Consider the following 24365-nt stretch of genomic DNA (forward strand, 5'->3'; position numbering starts at 1 on the left):
ATATATAAAACCTAAGCCTTTGTACAACTTTTTAACAACAGCAAACTTCTGCCAGAGTATAAGTGTAGATAGAAATATATAAAAGCCTCATGTTTATATGTTGTTTTGAAGTAAATTGTAGAATCACATCATTAATTCACATTAAAGGGGTACTTTACCAAAGATTGTGTTATTAATGTCCTATTACACATTTGAACTTACACATATATAATTCAGTGGGTTGTTACATGTGTGTAGTTACATCAGTATTACAGAAGTAAATACTATGACACATATTTACGATGTAAGTTCACAGGTATAAGCGACACATAAAGTGGGACCAAATTGACTAACAAATGAGTAAAACAATAGAAGCAGCTTCCATGTTCTAATGTAGTATATGCTGATTTATTTATTTCATTTAAATAAATAGATGATTAGGAAGAAAAAAATAAATAAACATTAATATTAAAGTGTGTAGTGATGATGTAAAAAAAAAAAATTCAATGTCCGTCCTGCTTGCAGTTAATTTTTGTATTTGCATGTGTTTTGAGTGTTTTTATGCACGTCTTTAGTCAAAGATAGATAAATTAATGTTTACTATTTGCATCTCCATAAAATCTAATATACAATCTATTAACCATTTGAGGTCACCCAACACATTTTGTTGTTATCTGTGCTATTTGTAGTGCATTTCTGTGTTTGCACTTGTTGTGAGTATTTTAATTCATAACAATCTATAAATACAGTTAAGAAAAAGATACAATTGAAATAGTGTGTTATTGTTTTCTGAGTTTAAGTTTTCAAGTACAGCAACTGAATGATAAAACTAAATATAATTCAGTAAAATTAATCATTGTTAAAGTCACAAATGGTACAATTTTTTATATCTGAATGCATCTAAAATAATTATACAATGACAGGTATCAAAAACACATGAAATGATAACTTATAATACAAATTCAAAATTGCAAATCCTGACTATTGCGAATGATCACATTGTCATATATATGCTAAAACGATATATTGTGCAGCCCTAATTTAAAAGATCTTAAGCAACACAGAATGAAATAAAAATTTTGAAAATGTAAAAATACAGATTGTTTTCTGTGAGGGTTGGGTTTAGGGGTAAGGTTAGGGTAGTAAAATAGAATATACTGTTAATATAGTATAAAGTTCATAATGTCTATGGGAAGTCCCCGTACATATAGCTGTATGTGTGTATGTGCATGCAGGTGTGTGTACATACAATTGAGTGTGTATGCGAACATTTTATGCTCTAAATTACGTTTTAATTTTATTTTATTTTTAAAGATTATCAGTATTATCCCGATCCAGTTTTGCCCTCGAATCCGAGTCATTTGATTTGAGTATCTACCCATACCAAAACCCGATCCAATACTTCTATAATACATAAAAAGAATAAAGAAGAGCGAAACAGATCCAGGATGTTCCTTTTTTTTTATTGAATTCACTATATTTTCACATTCAACAATTCTGTTAACAAAGAAATCACTTCTGTGAGTTAGCTTGAAAAATCAAATAATAAATAACATAAATTCTTCAGTTTTGGACTTTAGTGCAACAGTAAATATAAAAAAAAATCAAATAAGCATAAGAAGTTCAGGGTTTTCTACAAAGGCGATTGGCAGTTCACTCATTGCGATCATTTTTGCTACTTTGGCTGTGATGTCCTGTGCCTAAGCGCTGTCACAGGGCTTTTTTTTCTCTCTTCTTCAAACTCTGCTGCAGAGTGAGATGACTTGATGACTTGTCTTCGGTTGGGTTGCCTGGATAAACTTACTGTATTGTGTCGGGTGTTGTATTTGAGGTGCCTAATTAGATTGTTGTGTTAAATGTAGCCGTTTTCTTTTTACCTCTTGCAATCCCACATTTACACAGCTCACAGTTTGCTATAACAATGTTGTAGTCATCAACTTTGTAGTACCTCCAGACCTCAGACATACTTGTGCTTTCTGCTTCAAGCTGCTTCCGTGATCTACTTTGCCTGCTTCTAACCAATAGCGTCTCTGCAACAAAGTAACGTCATGCCCACGCTGTTGAGTAATGAAAGAGATCTAACTCTATGCCACCACATGACTATAGATGTAATTGGGAGGTAACATCTGATTTCGATCGAGTCTGAAACCGCTTGATTGGACCCGATTTCTGATCATATGATTGGAGCTGGACATCCCTAAAAATGATTATTTATAAAAATTGTAAAATCTAATTTTTTAAATAATAAAAAAAATATGTCATGTTTTCAAATGACATGTTCATATTCATAATTAAACATCAAAATGCCTCACAAATGTGTTAATGCTAGGACCCCTATTAGGGAATAGTGAAAAACAATATAAAAATAAACCTGAATTGAAATTTTATCTGCTAAGAGCCAAGAATTCAGTATTACTGTAGGTGGAATCGCAAAAAACACAATTTAAACATTTGATATATGCATGTGTGTGTGTTTTTGTGTGTAGTCTACGGGGCTATTTAAAATAATAAATATATAGCTTTTAGGTAATCTTAAGGCCTTCTTTAAAGTGAGCTGAGGTCCTTGTAGTGTTTTCTTGTAAAATATACTTCAATATGCTTTGTTTTAGAAACGTTCACAGTCAGTGATGGTTAAGGCACTGCTTATATAGGCAGTGAGGAATTGAGCTGGTGTTTTAAATCTCTGTCTTCATATATGCCACAGCTCTTGTCATGAAAACCTATTTGCGTATTTGTCTAATTGTGTGTGTCTGACTTGCAGGGCGGTCCTGGTATCAGAGGTTCAAGAGGAGATCGGGGGGAGCCAGGCCTGACGGTAAACTACACATACTTTACCATATGTGTCGCGTATCTCATATGTAGGACCACCCAGAGTTGTCATGATTTCCTGAATAGACAAACGCTCAAAATGTGGAAATCTATAAATAAACACAATGCATGTGCCTCCATGTTGTTTTTGGAATGTGCAAGTGAGTAAATCTCACCCTCTCTCGTTCTGCTTTTTCTGAGAGCTTGCTTTGTTTATTTGTGGCTCTCCATCCAACTCTAGTTTCCTCTACAGAAAAGTCCCTCCAGATGTGTGCGCGCATGTGTGTGTGTGTGTGTATGAGAGTGTGTGCTTGTGTGTGTTTGCATGGAAGTCTAAATAAAGCTGAAGCAGACATCATTTCATTTCACGCTCCAAGAATTCATGTAAACTTGGTCCAAATGACCATGGCTAAGAAGTTTGTCACAAGCTAGACTGTGACGAGTGTCTTTTGCTTCCTTGATTATTGCATCCCTGATGGAGAAGGAGACTGCAGGGCATTCACACTTTGTTTCAGCAGCTCGGCTGGTGGTAGGCCTTAAATGTTACGTAATTATATTGAGGGAATTAAAGCCGGCAATGAAACTGTGATGATTTTGTAATGCGGTTATTAAGCATCATTAAGATAATGTACTCACTTTATGTTCAAGGGATCTCAAGGACTGCCTGGGGAGATCGGACCACCTGGACCACAAGGGCCTCCGGGTCCTCAGGGACCAAATGGGCTGTCCATTCAAGGGCCACCAGTAAGCCTGCCAGCAATGTTCATTTCTTCTGATAACTCAGATTGTTAACACTAAAACTACAGAAGCAGTCATTTTGGCCATTTGAATAACTATGTTAAAACAAACACCATATAACTCTGGCACCTTCACTATTCCTAAAGGTGTTAAACACAGTTATTTTTTCAAAATTGCAAAACACAAAAGAGTTTTGATTATTTCTACATTGAATGACCATAATGGTCAAATTGACGTCATGTATTTCATCGTCCTCTACTTTTTTCCTGTGGCTTTGATTATGCGTGTCTCTGTTGCCTAGCAATGTTCTGCTAACAAAAGCATGATTTTTTGCAAAATATAACTTTAGATATGACTTTCAAACTTTAAAAAACAACTTATTCGGTGTGGTAAAAAAGCTTTGCTCTCTTGTTTGCTAGACAAAGTTTGGTACGCATCTTCGCAGGCAATTTATTAACATGTAAACAATTATAAGGTACACTCACCAGCCACTTTATTAGGCACACCTTACTACTTCCGGGTTGGATCCTCTTTTGCCTTCAGAACTGCCTTAATCCTACATAGCATAGATTCAACAAGGTACTGGAAATAATCCTTAGTGATTTTTGTCCATATTGAAATGATGGCATTACGCAGTTTCTGCAGCAGCAACAATACTCAGGAGGTCTGTTGCATTGACACGATGCTCAGTCGGTACTAACGGGCCCAAAGTGTGCCAAGAAATATCCCCCACACCATTACACCACCACCAACAACCTGAACCGTTGATACGAGGCAGGATGAAACCATGCTTTCATGTTGAAAAGCGGGACTCATCAGCCCAGAAAGCATTTTTCAATCTTCTATTGTCCAATTTTGGTGAGCCTGTGTGAATTGCAGCCCCATTTTCCTGTTCTCAGCTGACAGGAGTGGCACCTGGTGTGGTCTTCTGTTGCTGTAGTCCATCTTCCTCAAGGTTGGACATGTTGTACATTTAGAGATGCTCTTCTGCATACTTTGATTGTAACGAGTGGTTATTTGAGTTACTGTTGCCTTTCTATCAGCTTGAACCAGTCTCCTCTGACCTTAGCATCAACAAGGCATTTGCACATACAGAACTGGCACTCATTGGATATTTTCTCTTTTTGGGATCATTCTCTATAAACCCTAGATGGTTGTGTGTGAAAATCCCAGTAGATCAGCAGTTTCTGAAATACTAAGAGCAGCAGGTCTGACACCAACAACAATGCCATGTTCAAATACACTTAAATCATGCTTCTTCCCCATTCTTGGGTTGAACTGCAGCACATCCCCTTGACCATGTCTACATGCCTAAATGCATTGAGTTGCTGCCAAGTGATTGGCTGTTTAGAAACTTGTTTTAACAAGCAGTTGGACAGGTGTACCTAATATAGTGACCTGTGAGTGTATATTACAAAAGGTTGTATTTTTTGGGTAATGACATCATAGAACATGATGACAGACATTCAAAGCTTAATTCTTCAATCTCAGTAGCTTTTCTATTCTAAAAGTTATATTGGTCACTTTATTTTGATGGTTCATTTGTTGAATTTAAGTTACATTGTATATACATGTCAACTAATTGTCATTAGATTGTAAGTAGACTGTTAGGTTAGGGTTAGTGTAAATTGACATGTACTTGCAAAGTTTCTTATACTCAGTAAGTCTGTTTAGCAGCAGTATCAACATATATTAAGCAGATAGTCTACTAATACTCAGATGGGCCATCAAAATAAAGTGTTACATTTGTATTTGTTGCATTTTATATGAATGGTCTTAATAACCACTAGGGTTATTCTAGGACTTATAGAATTCTGGTATTTCCAGTGTTAAAGGCACAATGCATTATCTTTATATGATATATTTGTAATGCAATACTTTTTTATGTTGATTGCCAGAATTATATCAGTAAAAAAAAAAAAAAAAAAAAAAAAAGACCTCCACCAACTTACCAGATCCCAAAAAGCCTGTAGATTGATTTGTATGTAAAGGACTCATTCCTCTGGAAAATCAAATGCATGTGGTGTTTACCTGCACTCCCAAGACCCGCTCATCCATTCTGTGATACATAAAACAATATCAAATGCACCTCATAATCAAACAGAAATATGAAGGTAATTCCAATTACCTTGCCTGTTGATGTGATGCCACTGAAGTGCAGAGCTTGTGCAAATGTCTATATCACTATGGGCTCTATTTTGACGGTCCATGCGCAGAGCGCAAAACGCAGGGCGCAAACACTTTCAGGGTGTGTCAGAACGCATTTTTGCTCATTTAAGGACGGGAAAATCTGCTTTGCGCCATGGCGCATGGTCTAAAAGGGTTGAGTTTATTTTCTTAATGAGTTATAGATGTGTTTTGAGAATAAACCAATTAGAGTCTCATCTCCCATTCCCTTTAAGAGCCAGCTGCGTTGCGCCAAGAGCGCATTCGCTATTTACAGGACGCAAGGTAAGTCTAAGTGGAAAAAAATGATTTGCATTTCACAAGCAAACAGTTAACAGTTAACAGTTTTTTTTTAACAGAAAACTGTTAAACAGAGCATCTACTGCATGAGAATGAGAGATAATGGAACTACTTTCACATTCGCTCTTGGATAGGGAAACCTTTACGCACAGACATCAATTAGTCTATAAATAAATAATTTTGTTTGTTAAGCGCAAATATTCGTTTCAAAACTATTTCTAAATTCAGTTCTAATTTCCAGCAAACAACTAAATGAATTATAATAACAAAATGTGCTCAAAAACCTGAGTTATATTCTAAAACACATGCTGTGCCTCATATGGTCTAAAACCTGACAGGTGGGCAAATCTAAGCTTGTTTGTAATAAAACAAATATAAATATGGATATAATAAATAATACTGCTGATAATAAAAACATTATAAAAAAGCAAATTGTTATGAATGAACTAAAAAAGCCTCCAGAGATGAAGAAGACATAAAAGCAGTGATTTTTCATATTTATGTAGGCTAGAAAATAATGTTTTTGTAATTTTTATCCCTTATATTTATATCCAATATCTATTTTTATTATATCCTATATTTATCCTTAATATTAAAATTTTTTCATATGTAAAGGTATTTGCCTATTGCTCTCTTGTGCGTATTAAGCAGTGCGTAAGCGAGGCGCCGAGTTTAGACCGGGTTAGTTTTGGTCTAATGAAAAATCTATTATAGTTTCTCAAAATAGCAACGCGCCAGCAGTGCGCCTCAGAACGCCTTCCTTTTTAGACCAGAATGCCTATAGGCGCACAAATGAGCACTAATACATTTGCTATTTCAACAGCGTAGCGCAACGCCTCAAAACGACTCTTGCGCCAAGCTGAAACTACCAAAAGACTATTGCGCCGCGCCTTCCGACACACTGCGCCGGGTTTATGATAGGGCCCTATGATTTTAAGATGTTTTCCAAAATGCTTTGTTCTCACAACTCATTTTTTGTGTTTATTTTTTGGTATCGAGATGATAGAGTACATTTATTTGCATGTAGAAAGCAAGTTAATAACATGAAAAAGGTTTGCTGTGAGTATATTGAAGCAGTAAATTACATTCAGTCCCTTATTACTCATAATTGTTATGATTAGCAGTACATATGTAGCTGCAGTTCTTCTAAGCGCCACCGGTGTCGCTAATAGCAAAGGTTTCTAGTTCAACATTTAGCCCTTTTAAAAGTTTCCAAAAATTATATTATCCCAGGTGTTTGCAGTGAAATCTGTCTTCAAAATGTAAATCTTGTTTTTTTAAAGGACCCCAATAATTTTTTTTTATGTTATGTATAAAAACAAGAGTGTTTTTAATCCATTTTGACGTACAGCAACTGTTTACACAAAGAATAAAATCTATAGTTAATGATATAGAGATAACAATAAACAAAACCCTAACCCCTGAATATAAGAAAAGGAAAAAGCTAGTAAAATAACAACATAGAAGTACAGTATGTTGTTGTTGGAAGCAGTTCCATTGTTTTCAATCTGATGAATGATCTTTGACAGCCAATCAAAATCAATCCTGATTTAAGTAGCTTCAGCGTTTAAAGTGACATCTGACAAAGCATCTGATAAAAACTTTGTGATTTAAATTTGATAAACTTTAATAAATAAATCATGAACATGATCAGGATAAAGTGTGACCCATTGGACTGATGATTCCACAGTTTTTACACCATCATCAAGCTACAACTTTGATTATTTATTTATTTTTATATAAGTGACCTCTAGTGGTAAAACGCACCAACTGTGCTTTTAAGCAGAGTTTGTTTTGTTCTTTTTAATAATTTTCCCTTTTTTCTCTTTTCAATTCTTCTCTCCTCAGGGGGCTCCGGGAGAGAAAGGAGACAAGGGTGAAATAGGTCTGCCAGGTCCTCAGGTACGAAAAATATATCATCCGCCTGTCTCATCAGCACTCTCAACAGCTTCATAACACCCACACAGTCTCTCATTAGCAAACCCCGTCCCCTCCGTCACACAGTTATAATTATCGCAGTGCTGTGAGTGTGTCGCTGCCAGTGATAAAAACGCACATGTGAGTGTGCAACTTATCTTTGATTGAAGGTAACAGGATTGCAGAAAACTAGAGAACATACATACATAGATAATTTCCTTCAGTCGGCAGCCTTATAGAATCAACTAGTGCATTTATAGTAGTGTAGTCAAACGTATCAACTTTGGTACCAATCGATACAGAAATTTTTAAAACGTCAATTTTCCTTTAACATTTCAGTGTCATTGATCACATTCTTACACACAAATGATTGCTTGACGCAACTTTGAAATGCTCCAGTGTCCGATGAAGAGTGGTGAACCGATGACCTTCACAGCCAATCAAAGTCATTTCTGTTGAGCATGTGAACACAATCGCCAATCAGTTGTGTTTAAAAAATGCACTCAACATCGCTCAAATGTTGGTGGGAAATGGATGTTTTTAAAATTTCAATCCTGACTGATACCAAACTCTATACTTTTGATGACACTAACTTTCTACAACACAGGCTCAATGTCAATATGTGCATCAGCTCACATTGTTGAGAAAACGTACTTCAACATGAGTTAAGACTGCAGTTTTAAAATGAACGCAGTATGATGCCAACAACATTCATGCAGTTTCATACTAGTAATATTTACAGAAACATAATATTGAAGAAACGGTTTATTTTGCTGTGGCGACCCCTGGAAATTAAGGAGACTATGGAAAATGAATGAATGAATATTATTGAAGAATAATAGATTTTGTTTGTGCAGGTCTATGCACAACACCAATTAAATACCGCAAAATAACATTGTCTATGATTGGTTCCTCTGGTCGGTAGCTTACCTTGTACAGTGTTGTGCTTTATGGTTCAGAGGTCCATAAAACAGGTAAAGACAAAATCAAGGTAAAAACTACACGGTCAAACTGGGTTTTTTTTTTTATGTTTGCTTTTGAAAACGTCATTGTTTACAATTGTTTTTTTTTTTAGAAAACTTTTCTATTGATGCACTATATAATAAGGCCCAATCCCAATTCTATTTTTGTACCCTGCCCCTTAAACAGAGTATGAAGGGCTTTAAAATTTACCCCTAAGAAATGGGAAACCACTACAACACCTGCACACGTCATCAAAAATCATTGTTATCTCTTGTTTTATGTGACATTGATGATGGCAACTGATGTAGTTATTTCAGTTGCTTTATTTTTTGGTATTTATCTACAGGAAATCAATGAAGGCATATATCATATTATCATAACGATATAATGTGGCAATACGATCGTAACTGTACTGTGCATCACAATAGCCATATTCATCTATGTAAACACATGGAAACAACAATAACATTATACCAGACACTGTAAAAAGCTCATTCCCAACCACTAGACTTTTCTGACAGGGTATTCAAGTGTCATCGAGTAACAGAATGTTGTGGGACTGCTATACAGGAGTTCCCCTTCGGGGGGAACTCCAGCACTATAAGTGGATTTGATGTTCTAAATCCACGTATGGGAGATTCGGTTCAGAAGCTACTCGTCTGAAAGAGTATTGAACGGGCCAATTAAGAATGAATTGGCAGCGCAAGCCGACGCAGGTGTGCGGCATATGCAATCAACTGAGTATATAAGCACGCCTGGCGCCAGCAGACGCTATCCTTTTCGCTTCAGAGACTTTTCTGATCGAGCTTATGAGGGTTCCTCCTGCTGATCTACAGCCATTTCGAGAGAACGATTGCATCCCGGTCCAGAGCGAGTCCACGCAGCGGCAGACGGTCGAGCTGGGTATCTCCCTTGCCTGGCGTCCCTTTGGGTCCGTCCTCCAAGAGCGGTGCGTATTGTTGCAAACTTCCTAAAAGAGCAACACAGTCGTGCAGCACGTCCTTTTCAGGATGGCGCTCCGACTGTGCGTTTCTGGTTGCGGGGGTTTCCTGGCTCCGGATGATGGACACGATCACTGCATTACATGTTTGGGGGTCCAGCATGTTAATGTGGTGCTCGGGGGCGGTTCATGTCGTCACTGCGATGCCATGACCATAGCTTTCGTAAGAGAGCGAGCCACCCCAGTTGCCTCCTGCTCTGCAGCGGGCGCTCGGGCAGATCTGAGGGCTTCAGCGAGAGACAATCCGCCGCCCAAGGGCTCGCGGACCTCTCGCTCCTCCAAGCGCTTCATCCAAGCTTCGGGTACTGGGAGTGATCCGTCTAATCAGATGGTAGCTCTCACGCTCGCTGACACCGGAGATCAGATGTCCTCTGCGGCATCGGAGGGTGGGCTTTCATTGTCCGACGATGATCCGGACCCGCTCGCCCCCTCTGGGCAAGCGAGCGCCGTCAAAACGGATCCTGAAGCGGACATGTTGGCCGTGCTTTCTCGGGTTGCTTCGGCCGTCGGGTTGGAGATGGTTCATCCCCCAGCCCCGCGGCCGGACCGACTAGATGGGTGTTACGTAGAGAATCAGAAGGCGAAGCCTTCGAAGCCTCTCGTCCCCTTCTTCCCGTAAGTGCACAGTAGGCTCACGCAGTCCTGGAGGGCACCTTTCTCTGCATCCGCCTCCGCCCTCACCACCCTGGATGGTGGAGCTGCCAGGGGGTATGAGGCGATCCCGCAGGTGGAGCGCGCCATTGCGGTCAATCTTTGCCCGCGTGGCACCCCCGCTTTGCGTGGTCCGCCCCGTCTCCCGTCCAAAGCCTGTAAGTTTTCTGCCTCCCTCGGAGCTAGAGCTTACAAGGCTGCGGGCCAGGCAGCTTCCACCTTGCATGCGATGGCCACCTACCAGCGCTACCAAGCGCAGGCGCTGGCCGAGCTGCACGAGGGTGGGTCTAACCCAGGCTTGTTACACAAGCTGCGTACGGCGACCGACTATGCTCTCCGGACCACTAAGTCCGCCGCCTGCGCACTGGGGAGGACGATGTCCACACTTGTGGTCCAGGAACGCCACCTCTGGCTAAACCTGGCAGATATGCGCGATGTCGACAAAGTTCGCTTTCTTGACGCGCCCATATCCCAGGCTGGCCTGTTCGGCGACACCGTCGGTGAATTCACCCAGGAGTTTAAAGCGGTGAAGGAGCAGTCGGATGCGATGGGCAAAGTCATCTATCGGCGGGGCCGTAAGCCCGCTCCATCCCCGGCCGAGCCATCCACCTCCGCTGCTCCACGCCGAGGGCGCCCGCCAACGGCCGATGCCCCTGCCTCCGCGTCGAGCACGCCGAAAGCCGGTAGCCCCTCCTGCCCAGGGTGCCGCTAAGTCCAGTAAATGGACCGCGAAGCGTCCCTGAGACAGGCCATCCGGAGAAGAGGAGACTTGCTCTTTCCCCGCTGGAGGACGGGGCTTAAATTCCAACGGTACTTTTCAGTGCCACCAAAGTTTCGATCAAAGAGCATTTTCTCCCTTCCCCGGATGTGACAGCTCAAGCCCCCCAGTCTGGGACGCGCTGCCTCTCAGCTCGCAGGGCTTGCATGCTCCGCCAGCGGCTCTCGGGCGCTGGGGGGACGGTCTCCCTTCTCCCAGCCCCCAAGCCCCCTCTCAGGAGTCAGGGTGCGGAGCCAGAGCGAAACGCTCTCCTCCAGCTCTTCTGTGGGACCCTTGCGCTCCCCGGATCAGCACACCCGCTCCTCGCTGCCCCTCCGCGGGTACGTCAACGATTGCTGCGATGACGTCATTAGCGAGGGCTCTGCCTGCCTGGTTAGCGCGGTGGCTCATATGCACGATCAGACTCGGCTACGAACTACAGTTCTCCAAACGGCCTCCCAGGTTCACGGGCGTGTATTTCACCAGGGTCAATCCCCTGTCCGCCCCTGTCTTGCGAGAGGAGATTGCTGCCCTCCTGGCGAAGGGTGCAATCGAGCCGGTACCTCCAGCCGAGATGGAGAGCGGGTTTTACAGCCCGTACTTCATCGTACCCAAAAAGAGCGGTGGGTCACGGCCAATCCTAGATCTGCGCGTTTTGAATCGCTGCCTTCACAAGCTGTCGTTCAGAATGCTTACGCAGAGGCGCATCCTCCGATGCGTTCGTCCTCAGGATTGGTTTGCAGCCATAGACCTGAAGGACGTGTATTTTCATGTCTCCATTCTTCCACGCCACCGTCAGTTTCTGCGGTTTGCGTTCGAAGGTCGAGCATGGCAGTACAAGGTCCTCCCCTTCGGGCTCTCTCTGTCTCCGCGGGTCTTCACCAAACTCGCGGAGGGTGCCCTAGCGCCTCTGCGGCTTTGTGGGCATCCGCGTACTCAATTATCTCGACGACTGGCTGATTTTAGCCCACTCTCGGGAGCAATTGACTGCGCACAGAGACGAGGTGCTCCGGCATTTCCGCCTACTGGGGTTGCAGGTCAACTGGGAAAAGAGCAAACTCGCCCCGGTGCAGAGGATCTCTTTTCTCGGGATGGAGCTGGACTTGGTCACCATGGTAGCGCGCCTCTCCGGAGAGCGCGCTCGCCTGCTGCTGAACTGTCTGAGGGAGCTCGACAGCAAGTTAGTGGTCCCACTGAAATATTTTCAGAGGCTCCTGGGGCATATGGCTTCCGCTGCGGCTGTCACGCCGCTCGGATTGCTCCATATGAGACCACTTCAGCACTGGCTTCAAGATCGAGTTCCGAGACGCGCATTGCATGCGAGCACACACCAAGTCTCTGTTATTGCGCTGTGTCGCCGCACCCTCAGCCCCTGGAACGACCCCTCCTTCCTGCAGGCTGGTGTGCCTCTGGGACAGACGTCCAGTCATGTTGTTGTTTCGACAGATGCTTCCAGCACAGGCTGGGGAGCCATGTGTCGCGGGCATGCAGCTGCGGGCCTGTGGGTAGGTGCCCAGCTACATTGGCACATCAATCACCTAGAGCTGTTGGCAGTGTTCCTTGCTCTCCGCCGTTTTTCTCCAGCGCTGGAGCAGCAACACGTGCTGGTCAGGACGGACAGTACGGCGGCGGCGGCGTATATCAACCGCTTGGGGGGTATGCGCTCTCGCCGCATGTCTCAGCTCGCCCGCCGTCTGCTCCTCTGGAGTCACCCGCGGCTGAAGTCGCTGCGCGCCATTCACATCCCAGGTATGCTCAACCGTGCAGCCGATGTGCTCTCACGGCAGCAGATTCACTCTGGAGAATGGAGACTCCACCCCGAGTCTGTCCAGCTGATATGGGCGCGATTCGCTACGGCCCTCCCTTGGCAGATCCCTTTGAGAGAGGATCTACTTTCTCAGGGACAAGGCACCGTCTGGCACCCTCGTCCCGATCTCTGGAACCTCCACGTGTGGTCCATAGACGCGAGGAAGACTTAGGAAACCTGCCGCCCGCGGTGGTTGATACCATCACTCAGGCTAGAGCCCCCTCTACGAGGCGCGCCTACGCCCTGAAGTGGAGTCTATTCACTGAGTGGTGTGTCTCTCGCAGAGAAGACCCCCGATCTTGCCAGATCAGTGTTGTGCTCTCTTTCCTTCAAGAGAAGCTGGACAGTAGGCTGTCACCCTCCACTCTCAAGGTTTACGTTGCTGCCACCTCCGCTCACCATGACGCGGTGGCTGGCGGCACCGTGGGAAAGCATAACCTCATCATCCGGTTCCTCAGAGGCGCTAGGTGAATTAATCCAACTCGCCCCCCTCTCACGCCCTCTTGGGACCTTGCCCTCGTTCTCACGAGCCTGCGATTTGATCCCTTCGAGCCACTTGATACAGTATCTTTAAGATATCTGTCCCTGAAGACAGCTCTGCTGGTCGCGTTGGCCTCCATTAAGAGGGTCGGGGTCCTGGAGGCATTTTCGGTCAGTGACTCGTGCCTGGAATTCGGGCCGGGATTTTCTCACGTTATCCTGAGACCCCGCCCGGGTTATGTGCCCAAAGTTCCTACCACTCCCTTTAGAGATCAGGTAGTAACCCTGCAAGCGCTGCCCCCGGAGGAGGCAGACCCAGCCCTGTCCTTACTTTGTCCAGTTCGCGCTCTGCGCATTTATGTGGACCGTACTCAGAACTTTAGATCTTCTGAGCAGCTCTTTGTCTGTTATGGCGGACGGCAGCAGGGAAGTGCCGTGTCTAAACAACGTTTATCCCACTGGATTGTGGAGGCCATTTCATGTGCTTATTTGAGCAGAGGTCAGCCGCGCCCCCCGGGAGTGCATGCGCACTCCACTCGGAGCGTTGCATCCTCTTGGGCGTGTGCGCGTGGCGCTTCTTTAAAAGACATTTGTAGAGCTGCGGGCTGGGCGACACCCAACACATTTGCAAGATTTTATAATCTGCGAGTGGAGCCGGTTTCCTCAAGGGTGTTAGGTACCTTTGGTGATTGAGTAAACATCTCGGTAGGTGTTGTACACTCTTGCGGTGCCTTTTTTCCCTAACACGGAGAGATGTGCACCCTCCTGTCTGTCAGTAAGTTCCCCATTCGGTGAGCCCTGCAGATTCCTCCGAGGCCCCCAGCACTGACTCAGCGGAGGAGTCACTTGCTGGCCCATTACGTAGTAGGTCTGCCCGCTGGTCAGCCCGCGTTTTGGGTATAGGTGCCTGCTATGGCCGATCCCCGCTGGTGATCCCCATATGCTTTTTCCGCCATGGTTAAGTTCCCCCCCTGGGCGGACCCATGCTTTCCCTATCTGCTAACCACCTTCTTATGCGCACTCCCCCTTCTCAGGGTTAGTCCATATGTAATTCCATTTGTTCCCCCTATTGGGTGCGGATGGTCTCCGCAGCGTCCTCCCTACTGGGATGGCACGCTTCCCAACGTACTGTCGTATATTCCTAGAATTATCTAGACGCTAGCGACTCCCAAAAAGTATACCTATTCCGTAAAACTTCCTTTGAAGTGGGATAAGTTAGGGCCAAGGGAACGTTAGAGGACCGCGCCTCTCATGATCTGGGTGCGTCACGCTTGCCTGACCGCTCTCTCATGGTGGGTGTTGGTAAGGTGCAGTCATTATGGTGCTTTCAATGGGCTCCCATACGTGGATTTAGAACATCAAATCCACTTATAGTGCTGGAGTTCCCCCCGAAGGGGAACGTTCGAGGTTACTAAAGTAACCCTTCGTTCCCCGAGGAGGGGAACGGAAGCACTATACTCCGTCGCCATAATGACTGTCCCTTAGCTGTTAAAAGTCTCTTCAGCTTAAAAAGGATAGCGTCTGCTGGCGCCAGGCGTGCTTATATACTCAGTTGATTGCATATGCCGCACACCTGCGCCGGCTTGCGCTGCCAATTCATTCTTAATTGGCCCGTTCAATACTCTTTCAGACAAGTAGCTTCTGAACCAAATCTCCCATACGTGGATTTAGAACATCAAATCCACTTATAGTGCTTCCGTTCCCCTCCTCGGGGAACGAAGGGTTACTTTAGTAACCTCGAACGTTATTATTATGGATTATAGATAGCGAAATATAGCAGTTTTAATTTTAGCTTTTTTTTTTTTAAAGCTTGACAGAAAAACACGAATGCAGTTATGAATATATTAAAACATATGCTTGTTTGTTGTAAAACAAATTTGTAATAATGACAACAAATACTAATTTGGGCATCTCCTTACTTTCGTGTGCAGCCATGACATCGTTGTAGATGGTGTATTCTGGGAAATTTTCACACCCCTTGGTTTCGAGTGTGGTCCTGAAAAATCTCCCTTTCAAGGGGTATCTAGCCCTTTCCCTTAGCCCTACCATTCATGATAAAGAGAATTGGGACACCCCTACCTCTTCATGTGAATGCTCAAAACGAGGGGTAGTGGTAGAGGGAATGGCTAAGGGTTAGAATTGGGATTGGGCCTTAGTTAAGATAAGGCAATATTTGTTCTTGATAGGCTACTACCATGTAAAAATTGTAAAATACTGAGAATAAATGTCAAAATTAAGTTCTAAAAAATGTAGATTTAATTGAAAATTGGGGTTTGATACATTTTATGGTAGGAAATTGACTAAATGTCTTCATGAAACAGGATCTTTACTTAATATTCTAATCATTTTGAATAGAAGAAAAATCATTTTTACTCAAATCATGTATTTTTGGCTATTGCCAAAATATGCCCTATCAACATAAGACATGTTTTTTTTGTCCAGGATAACATATACCATACATTTTCTGTTTTTACTATATATATATATATATATATATATATATATATATATATATATATATATATATATATATATATATATATATATATATATATATATATATATATTTATTTATTTATTTATTTTTTTATAAATGCAGTTATGATATCTTTTTCGAAAACAAAAAACCTTCTCTCAAAATATAGTGAATCAGGAAACTAAAGTTTGACAAATGACTCTACCTTCTCATTTCTCATTTTAGCTTACCACACATTGCTGATTAATGATAATAAAGTATTTTGACATGAAAATTGTCATTTGAAAGTCTTATTTGAGGGAGAATCTAATGCTGTTTGCCTAAACTCAAAAGACAGTTCTGAGCAGGCGGGATGGAATTCATAGTTTTGCCTCAAGCAGGCTTTTATGCTTCTAAAGCCTCTTTCAGAAGCCTGTTAAAATTCTCCCTTTTCTGCGACAACCAACTGGTGCTTTTCAGATTTCTGCTGAAAGTGTCACCAAAAAAGCTTCAGTAAAACATTCACAGTGACAGTTCCATTTGTTGAGGAACGGCTGTTTGATGTGAAGCCAATGACAACCACTCAGGAAAAATCCCCTAGAGTTCTTCAGGGTGACAAAAAGAACATCCTGGCTTTTCCAGTGGTCAAAGAACAAACACACACACACACACACACACACACACACACACACACACACACACACACACACAAACACACACAGAGTTCACACACAGCCTTCCAGTACAGATGTCTTGGCTTGAGATGGATATCCTCCTTTAAGCAGAGGAGCCGCTTCTATTAGCATCAGGTATTGAGAGCTTTGAGAGTTATGCTGACTGTAAGGAGGAAGTGGTCTTTGCAATATTGCTCACAAACACCCAGAGTTCTCACTCAGGGTTAATATTTCCTGTCAGCCTGAGAATTATATTCATTGGCTGCTGGTTGCCAGTCCCCCATATCATGTGCTGCATCTCCTCCACAGTCTCAATCTGTGCCGCTGGTGCTGAGAGCTGTATATAACACTGTTAGCGATGCTCTCACTCACAGTTTCAGAAATTACGAGTCCACTTGTGATGAAGCGCAGCCCATTTTAGCCTTTTGGACAGAGAATTGGGCTGTAGATAGATATATGGGGTTATGTGGAGTTGAGCTTCTTGATTTGATGCTGAAGTGATGAAATATGTCTTTATGAAGAAGGCTGGGTTTTCATCTAAAATAGCTCATTTGTGCATCCAACCAGAGATTAACTGAAAGTTTTTATGACTTGTGGATTGTGGGAATGGTTAAAAAAATAATATGGTAACAGTCTAAAAAGCAAAAAAAAATCTCAATCTTGAGTGTAGTGATAATTGCTGAAAAGGTCACATTGGTAATAAATGTTTAAAAAGGTGTTGGGGTATCTTGTTGATTTTGTAGGAACCATTCAAAGCTTGTTTGACTATTTTAAATATATACTCTTGTTGTCAATCCCAGTTGTAAGAGCAACAAAAATTAACTTGACTTCTAGTCGATCATTTAGAAAAGTGGCAGAAGGTGTCACGATCGGGTTTGGGGAAAAAGGAGCGATGACCCAAGTGCAGATTGAATGATTATTTATTATTAACAAAATTAATTAAAATGTAAAATAAACAACCCAGAGGGGGAAAACATTACTAAAACAAATAAACAATCAAAACAAACTAGGATGGAAAGGCTGACAGGGATCAGGACTGGAACACTCAGGACTGGAACAAGGCAACATACAACGACGAATTTGCACAGGACAGCAGACGTGAGGAGAATATAAGCAGAAGTAAATTAACACATAGCGCATGTTTCATGTCAGCGCCAACCGAAACCAAAACCAACCAGACTGAGATGCTAAGAATGAAACCGCGCAATCCCGACAGAGCAAAAAAAAAAAAAAAAACAGAGTACAAGAGCATGCGACTCAAGCACGTACAAACCCCAAGTGGGAACACAATGATAGAAAACAAGTGCCCGACCTGAGAAAACTCGAGCTGAGCACGACAGGACAAGACAGAGCTAGTGTTCAGACTCTGCCACCAAAACAAAAATTTACAAGACCAGAGTGGCAGAATCCTGAAAGAAAGTAGATTTTTCAATTTAATAATCTGTTGATCTGCATCCCAATCATCACAAATATTGCTGAAGACCAATAGGACCCCACTTGAAGCTAAGCTTCTCACAGAAATCTGTCAAGTTTGGTGAAGGAAAAATCCTGGTTTTAGGTTACATTTCAGTATGGGGTGTGCGAGAGATATGCTGAGTGGATGGCAGCATCAACAGTCTGAGATATCAAGATATTTGTGCAGGAGAGGGCAAATTCTTCAGCAGGATAGCACTCCTTCTCATACCTCAGCCTCCACATCAAGATCCTAAAAGCAAAAAAGATCAAGGTGTTGCAGGATTTGCTAGCCCAGTCACCAGATATGAACATTATTGGGCATGTCTGGGGTAAGATGGAGGAGGCATTGAAGATGAATCCAAATAATCTTGATGAATTTGGGAGTGTAAATAATAAAGTTATCTGCAATGGCAAAGAAGACATTTTCTTTCTGTGGGGGAGTGTGGGGGAAACCGGAGCACCCGGAGGAAACCCACGCGAACACAGGGAGAACATGAAAACTCGACACAGAAACACCAAGCCGAGGCTCCAACTAGCGACCCAGCGACCTTTTTGCTATGAGGCAACAGCACTACCTACTGCGCCACTGCGTCACCACCATAAAAACTATCTTGTTTAAAAACAAATTCTGGTAAATTAAAGTAAAATAAAAATGATCTAGAACTATATTGAAGGACAATTATCTAGAATCTAGTGGTTTATTTTAAAACTTGACAACTTTTTAGAATGTTTTTATTTTTGCAGTGAGATGAGAAGGTTAAGGAAAGTTGATTTCTTACTTCATGACTCCTTTAACTGTGCAAACGCAAAAGCAAACGCGTTAAAGAATGTCTTGTGCTTACAATGTGGGTCAGTAAGGTTCAAAACAACATACAGTAGGACATCATTTATTGTCACTGGATGAAAAAAAAAACATTATTTTTTATATGTTCTTTGTGTTCCACAAATCTTTTGGTAACCAGCCCAGACAAGGCTACAGTTTATGTTCCTGTATTGCAAGATATCACAGCAGAGCAGTTCTTCAAATATTGATGACTCAGACTACACAATCCAGCCTTACATTCGATGACCTCCTCAGCTCTAAGACTGAGTACTTAGATAATATCAATACACAGCCTGTGAGAATAGAAGACAATCTGTGTATGCCGACGGACACATAAAACAACGGGCCGGAACATTTATTACTTAGCAAAGGCCACACATTGTGTCGACAGTTATGCATGTGATTGATTAAGTTGTCTTGTTCATTTACTTTCAGGGCGTACCAGGTGCCAATGGAGGACCTGGCAGAGATGGACCTCCAGGACAGAGAGTAAGAGCCTTGTTTAACTCTTTGTTTCTTATTTTTTTCAATTTAAGCTTTGGGGGAAAAAAATTTGTGCAGTATGTTCAGTCCTGACTTACAGTTTAATGTAGTTTAATTTTAGATTTATTTATCAGGTCTTGGAGTCGAGACTAACAAGAAATACAGGTTTAAAAAAAAAAAAAAAAAAAAAAAAAAAATATATATATATATATATATATATATATATATATATATATATATATATATATATATATATATATATATATATATATATATATATATATATGGAAGTAAAAAAAAATTATAATTTACTGTGGAAACCTGATAGATTGATACTCCTATATATATATATATATATATATATATATATATATATATATATATATATATATATATATATATATATATATATATGTATGTATATATATAAATATATATTCTAGGAGTATCAATCTATCAGGTTTCCACAGTAAATTATACATTTATTTTTACTTCCAAAACATTTTTACAGAATTTTATTGTATTTTAAAAACTGTCCCATTAAACAATTACAGTTTAAGTTATTGTTAAGCGCTGAACAGTCTGATATGTATAGAAAAAATATATAATATAGCATTTTATATAAAAAACCAATAAAATAACTTAAGTTAAAAAAACAAACATTCAGTTAATTAAGATAATCATCAATTGTTTGAATATGCAATTCCATGCGTTTTCAACAAAATAGGTCAGGAGAGGTTTTTTTTTATGTCAAAAATCGTAGTAATTTATTGGATACAAATTAATTTACATTTTAATTTTGATATTAACAGGTGGAGTTTAGTGAAATTCGTCACTTGTCAATCATTCTCCGGTCCTCCATTGGCCGCACCCATACATTCAACCTCTTTCTATGAATTCTCTGCACAACATTTAAAGCCTAAGTCTTTCTCAACTGCACATATTCCGTGATCAGTCTTAACACATTTTTGCTGACAGGAAGTTTAGTTGCAGTGTTCAAGTTAATTTTAGACTATCAGCTCTATCTACTTCTGCAAAAATACTTTATTAGTATGCAAAGCATATAACACTCAACAGAAGTTCAGGTAATATATCACCTTTAAGCAATACAAATACAATTGTTTCATGAAAAGAAAAAGAGACAAAAATATGCTTAAAGTTCCTTTGGAATTGCTTTTTTCCAAGACAATGAACATTTAAAGTTTTCCGTATTTATTTTGCTATTATTAATTTTAGTAGTCTAAATTTATGTGTAACCCACCGGTTCTACTGCACTCAACCCGGTCTGAGCTGGGATCGAAACAATGACTCTTTACATGGGAATTGGTTGCTCTAACAAGGAGACTAAAGACCATGGTCTCTTGTGTCTGTCACTAGAGCACCTTTAGAGGTCAGAGGAGTGAGGTTTACCTGCCTAGAACTTCGCCAGCTGGCCTCCGTTACACTCACCCCCCTAAACCTCATTCCCGTCCCGGACGAGCCCCAATGTGTAACCGACCGGTCCTGCACCCAACCCGGTCTGAGCTGGGATCGAACTGGCAATTCTCTCCATGGGAATTGGTTGCTCTAACAAGGAGGCTAAAGATCATGGTCTCCGTTACATATATAAAATAGGGGCAACAACAAAAGCTCCAAACGTATCAAATTTATTAACTTAAAAAAGCTCACAGCGCTTAACATTTCAAGCACACCAGCTCTTTATTAGACCGCCTCAGCCACAATATTTTTAGCCATGCCCCTCTTACTCTTAATTTGCAACATAGGAATGATGTGCAAACAAGCATCGCCCGTACTCAATATTTAAGTTGGAAGTACATAAACGTACTGAAATAAATGTCTCAGCAACTTCCAGTTCATGTGGACATATTTTATTTGCATTTAAATATTACACATACATCTCAATAGTATATATTAATTTACTTGTACATATGTATTAATAAATACATGAGTTACCACATATGGTGGGATTGAGTAATAATAAGTGAACACACATTTCAATTCTTGCTGTGTAATAGCAATCTACACGGGCGGCTTATCAAATAAAGCTTATGTGTTCTTCTGTGTCTGCACAGATCTGATTACTCTGAAGGAGGCCTTGACTCGCAGATTCAATTTACAGGACTGCTAGTCAATAACACCACAACCTGAACTAATCAAATCTGTCCCGCTAGACTATCATAATGGCCACTCAACATGTTTGTTTTCGTTATTGATTTCTTTTGTGTCTCGTCTATAAACCAAACGAAGGAACTTGTGAACAAAGCATCATACTTGACATTTCAGAATCATAAACGCGGTGCACCAAATTCCAGATGATTTTAGTGTGCGCTCACAGAAAATATAATTGTGTTTTGTGCTTCATGTCGCAGATAGAGGTGTTTAAAATATAATATCGCCATTTCTAGAAGAGATCAGTTGTATTGTTAGCCTGTGCAGATTAAACACCACTGGAGACTTTAAAAAAAAAAGAATAAAGAAACACTAGACTCATTCTGTGAACTGTAATGAAAAATATGCATGAGGCTGTTATTCGATTACTATTCCCAAAGCCGTGTAGTGTAATTAAATGTTAATGTCTTGGTGAAAGAGGGCTAGTTCGTCATCTCTGTTCAGTAATGAGCAGCCTGAATGAAAATGTTTCTATAAATCTGTCAGTTCGAATGAGAAAAAAAACAAGGAGCACAAATGGAGGTGTTCAGACCACACTCCTCTTTACTGAGCTGATTTAAAGCATGCTGAAGGATAAATCTGCTGTGGTTTCTTACACAATAACTCACTGTGATGGTTTAACAAAGAAAACAGATGTTTTGCCTTTGAACTCATGATAATCACTAAAAAGAACATTTGTAAAGAATATTATTGCAGTCAGGATTTAACAAATGGCTTGTGTTATTTGTAAAGTGGCACACGATGATGTGATGAAGAAATGATTCCATACTGCTGGGGTTTTATTTCATCCAAAAGAAGAGTTTGTTACAGTATGTGTATTTGTATGTGTTCAGGCTGGGGCTAAGCAATACATTGAATACTTAAAATATATTTGTAATGATTTTGCTGGTGGTGTTAATGAACATTTCTCTGTCTCTGAAATACACACAGGAAAATCAACAACTGTCGGAGTTGATAAGTTTGATTAAATTCGAAGAATCTAATTAGGGTGTATTGTTATATCAGAGAATGCAAATAAATATGATTGAATTCTTTCTTTTGTTCATTCAGTGATGCTTTAAGGGATGCTTTAATCATTTTAAGTAGACCTCCTCCTCACATTATTTTAGATATATAGTAATTACACATTAAATTCACTAATATTTAATAGTTGTTGTGGTCAGTAATAAACTGTGCATAGAATTTGAATATTGTAGCACTATAATGCAGTATTGTTTTGTCTAAATCATCAAAAAAAATAATAGTCATCTAATTAAAAACTAATAAAAAAATGTAAAGAATAAATAAAATCTCACAATGTTTGCACATCAATATACAGTAATAGGCTAATGATTGCTTTCTCTACAAATTGTGTATCACTATTGCCTTTATTTTAGTCATGATCTTTAACAGTTTGTCATGTTAAGGTAAAAGCAGTAAATCATTTGCATATCATCTGGTCATACATTTAATCTAGTTTATCATTTTTTTAAGGGGCTGTTTACACTTGGTCACTTCATATGTTTTATTTATTTGTTTGTTTGTTTTTTTATCAATTTATTTATTTATCTATTTATTTATTTATTTATTTATTTTTCTTAAAACGGATAGCTATCTTATTATGAAAAGTATAGATGTAAATGCATGTTTGTTTAATTTTATTTTCCTTTTTATTTTATTTTTGATCAGTCATTAACTGTTGAATTATAAAATTAGATTGAGTCAGTTGACTGCAGCATTAACTGCAGAGATGCATCACCAACCTGTAGTAGCCTATTTATATAAACTGAGAGGTAAAATATAGCTATTCATTTGTTTAGAAAGAGGCTGTCTTTTGTTTTTGGGAGAGAAGGTTCTACACAAATGAAATGTAAAACTTTTACTGTGCGTTCACACCGAAATTGGCGAGAGCGTCCAAGGTCCCTGGCGACAACACTGTCTGCCTTCAGGTCCGGCGACGAGAGCATCAGAATTCGCTACATTGATCTCGTATTTAAAGGGGCCGTTGCAGCATTTCAGTTACATTCCTGCATAAAACATCCTTTCTAGCGTGAAAATGTTGCACACTTCACATCAAATTAATTTAACAATGGAAGATCAAGTTGCATGTGGTGTGGCTTTGCTCCACATAATTATCCAATGTGTCCATATGTCTGAAATACCTGAAACAGCAATATTGTTTTGTACTATCGCATGAGATTCCCGCTTTTTTAAAGATATATATATATATATATATATATATATATATATATATATATATATATATATAACATTAATACACATCAGTAACTCGCCAGTAACTTTTTTTAATGCATGTTCCTGTAAGAAAACATTGTAAATAATTGAATATCCGACGACCGCAATAATCAAACCCTTGGGAACAACTGTGGTTGGAACCAAAGTTCACAGGTCTGTGTTCTCTGAACTGTTCTGAAGCGGTGGACTTCTTCATTCCGATAGCTTGTCGCCGAACCGTGCATAGCTTATTACCACAAAGTTGACTTGATTTCAACTCTCATCGACGCCCACACAGGTGAAGACGCGCCGCGCTGCTCCTCGCCACTTTTCTGCCGCCGTCTCTCATTGAAAATGAATGACTTCCAGCTACTTTGGTGCTCTCGCCGTTTTGGGTGTGAACGTATGGTTACAGTTTTTAAAGCTGTCTTGCACTTATGTGTATGACAAAAAAAAAAATACATGTTTAATTTAGCCTATAATGGCAGCCTATACATGGAACCTGTCTTACAGAAATATGAGTTAA

At 40.6% G+C, this 24365-nt stretch overlaps 1 protein-coding gene across 14 annotated transcripts in view; it reads left to right on the forward strand.

The window, feature by feature from the left end:
• col14a1a (collagen, type XIV, alpha 1a) overlaps positions 1-24365 on the forward strand; it is a 320593-nt gene that overhangs the window by 268028 nt on the left and 28200 nt on the right. For 8 of the 14 annotated variants that reach the window (XM_087286726.1, XM_087286728.1, XM_087286736.1 and 5 more), the window contains 4 exons: positions 2741-2794; positions 3436-3531; positions 7840-7893; positions 19409-19462. In XM_087286726.1, the coding sequence (XP_087142852.1) occupies positions 2741-2794; positions 3436-3531; positions 7840-7893; positions 19409-19462 (258 nt within the window). Of the gene's footprint in view, positions 1-2740; positions 2795-3271; positions 3317-3435; positions 3532-7839; positions 7894-19408; positions 19463-24365 lie in introns of all 14 variants that reach the window. The other 6 variants (XM_087286725.1, XM_087286727.1, XM_087286735.1 and 3 more) reach the window with 1 other exon arrangement.

Source organism: Danio rerio, chromosome 16 (genome assembly GCF_052040795.2).
Source record: "Danio rerio strain M-AB ecotype USA chromosome 16, GRCz13ab, whole genome shotgun sequence".
Classification (NCBI taxonomy): domain Eukaryota; kingdom Metazoa; phylum Chordata; class Actinopteri; order Cypriniformes; family Danionidae; genus Danio; species Danio rerio.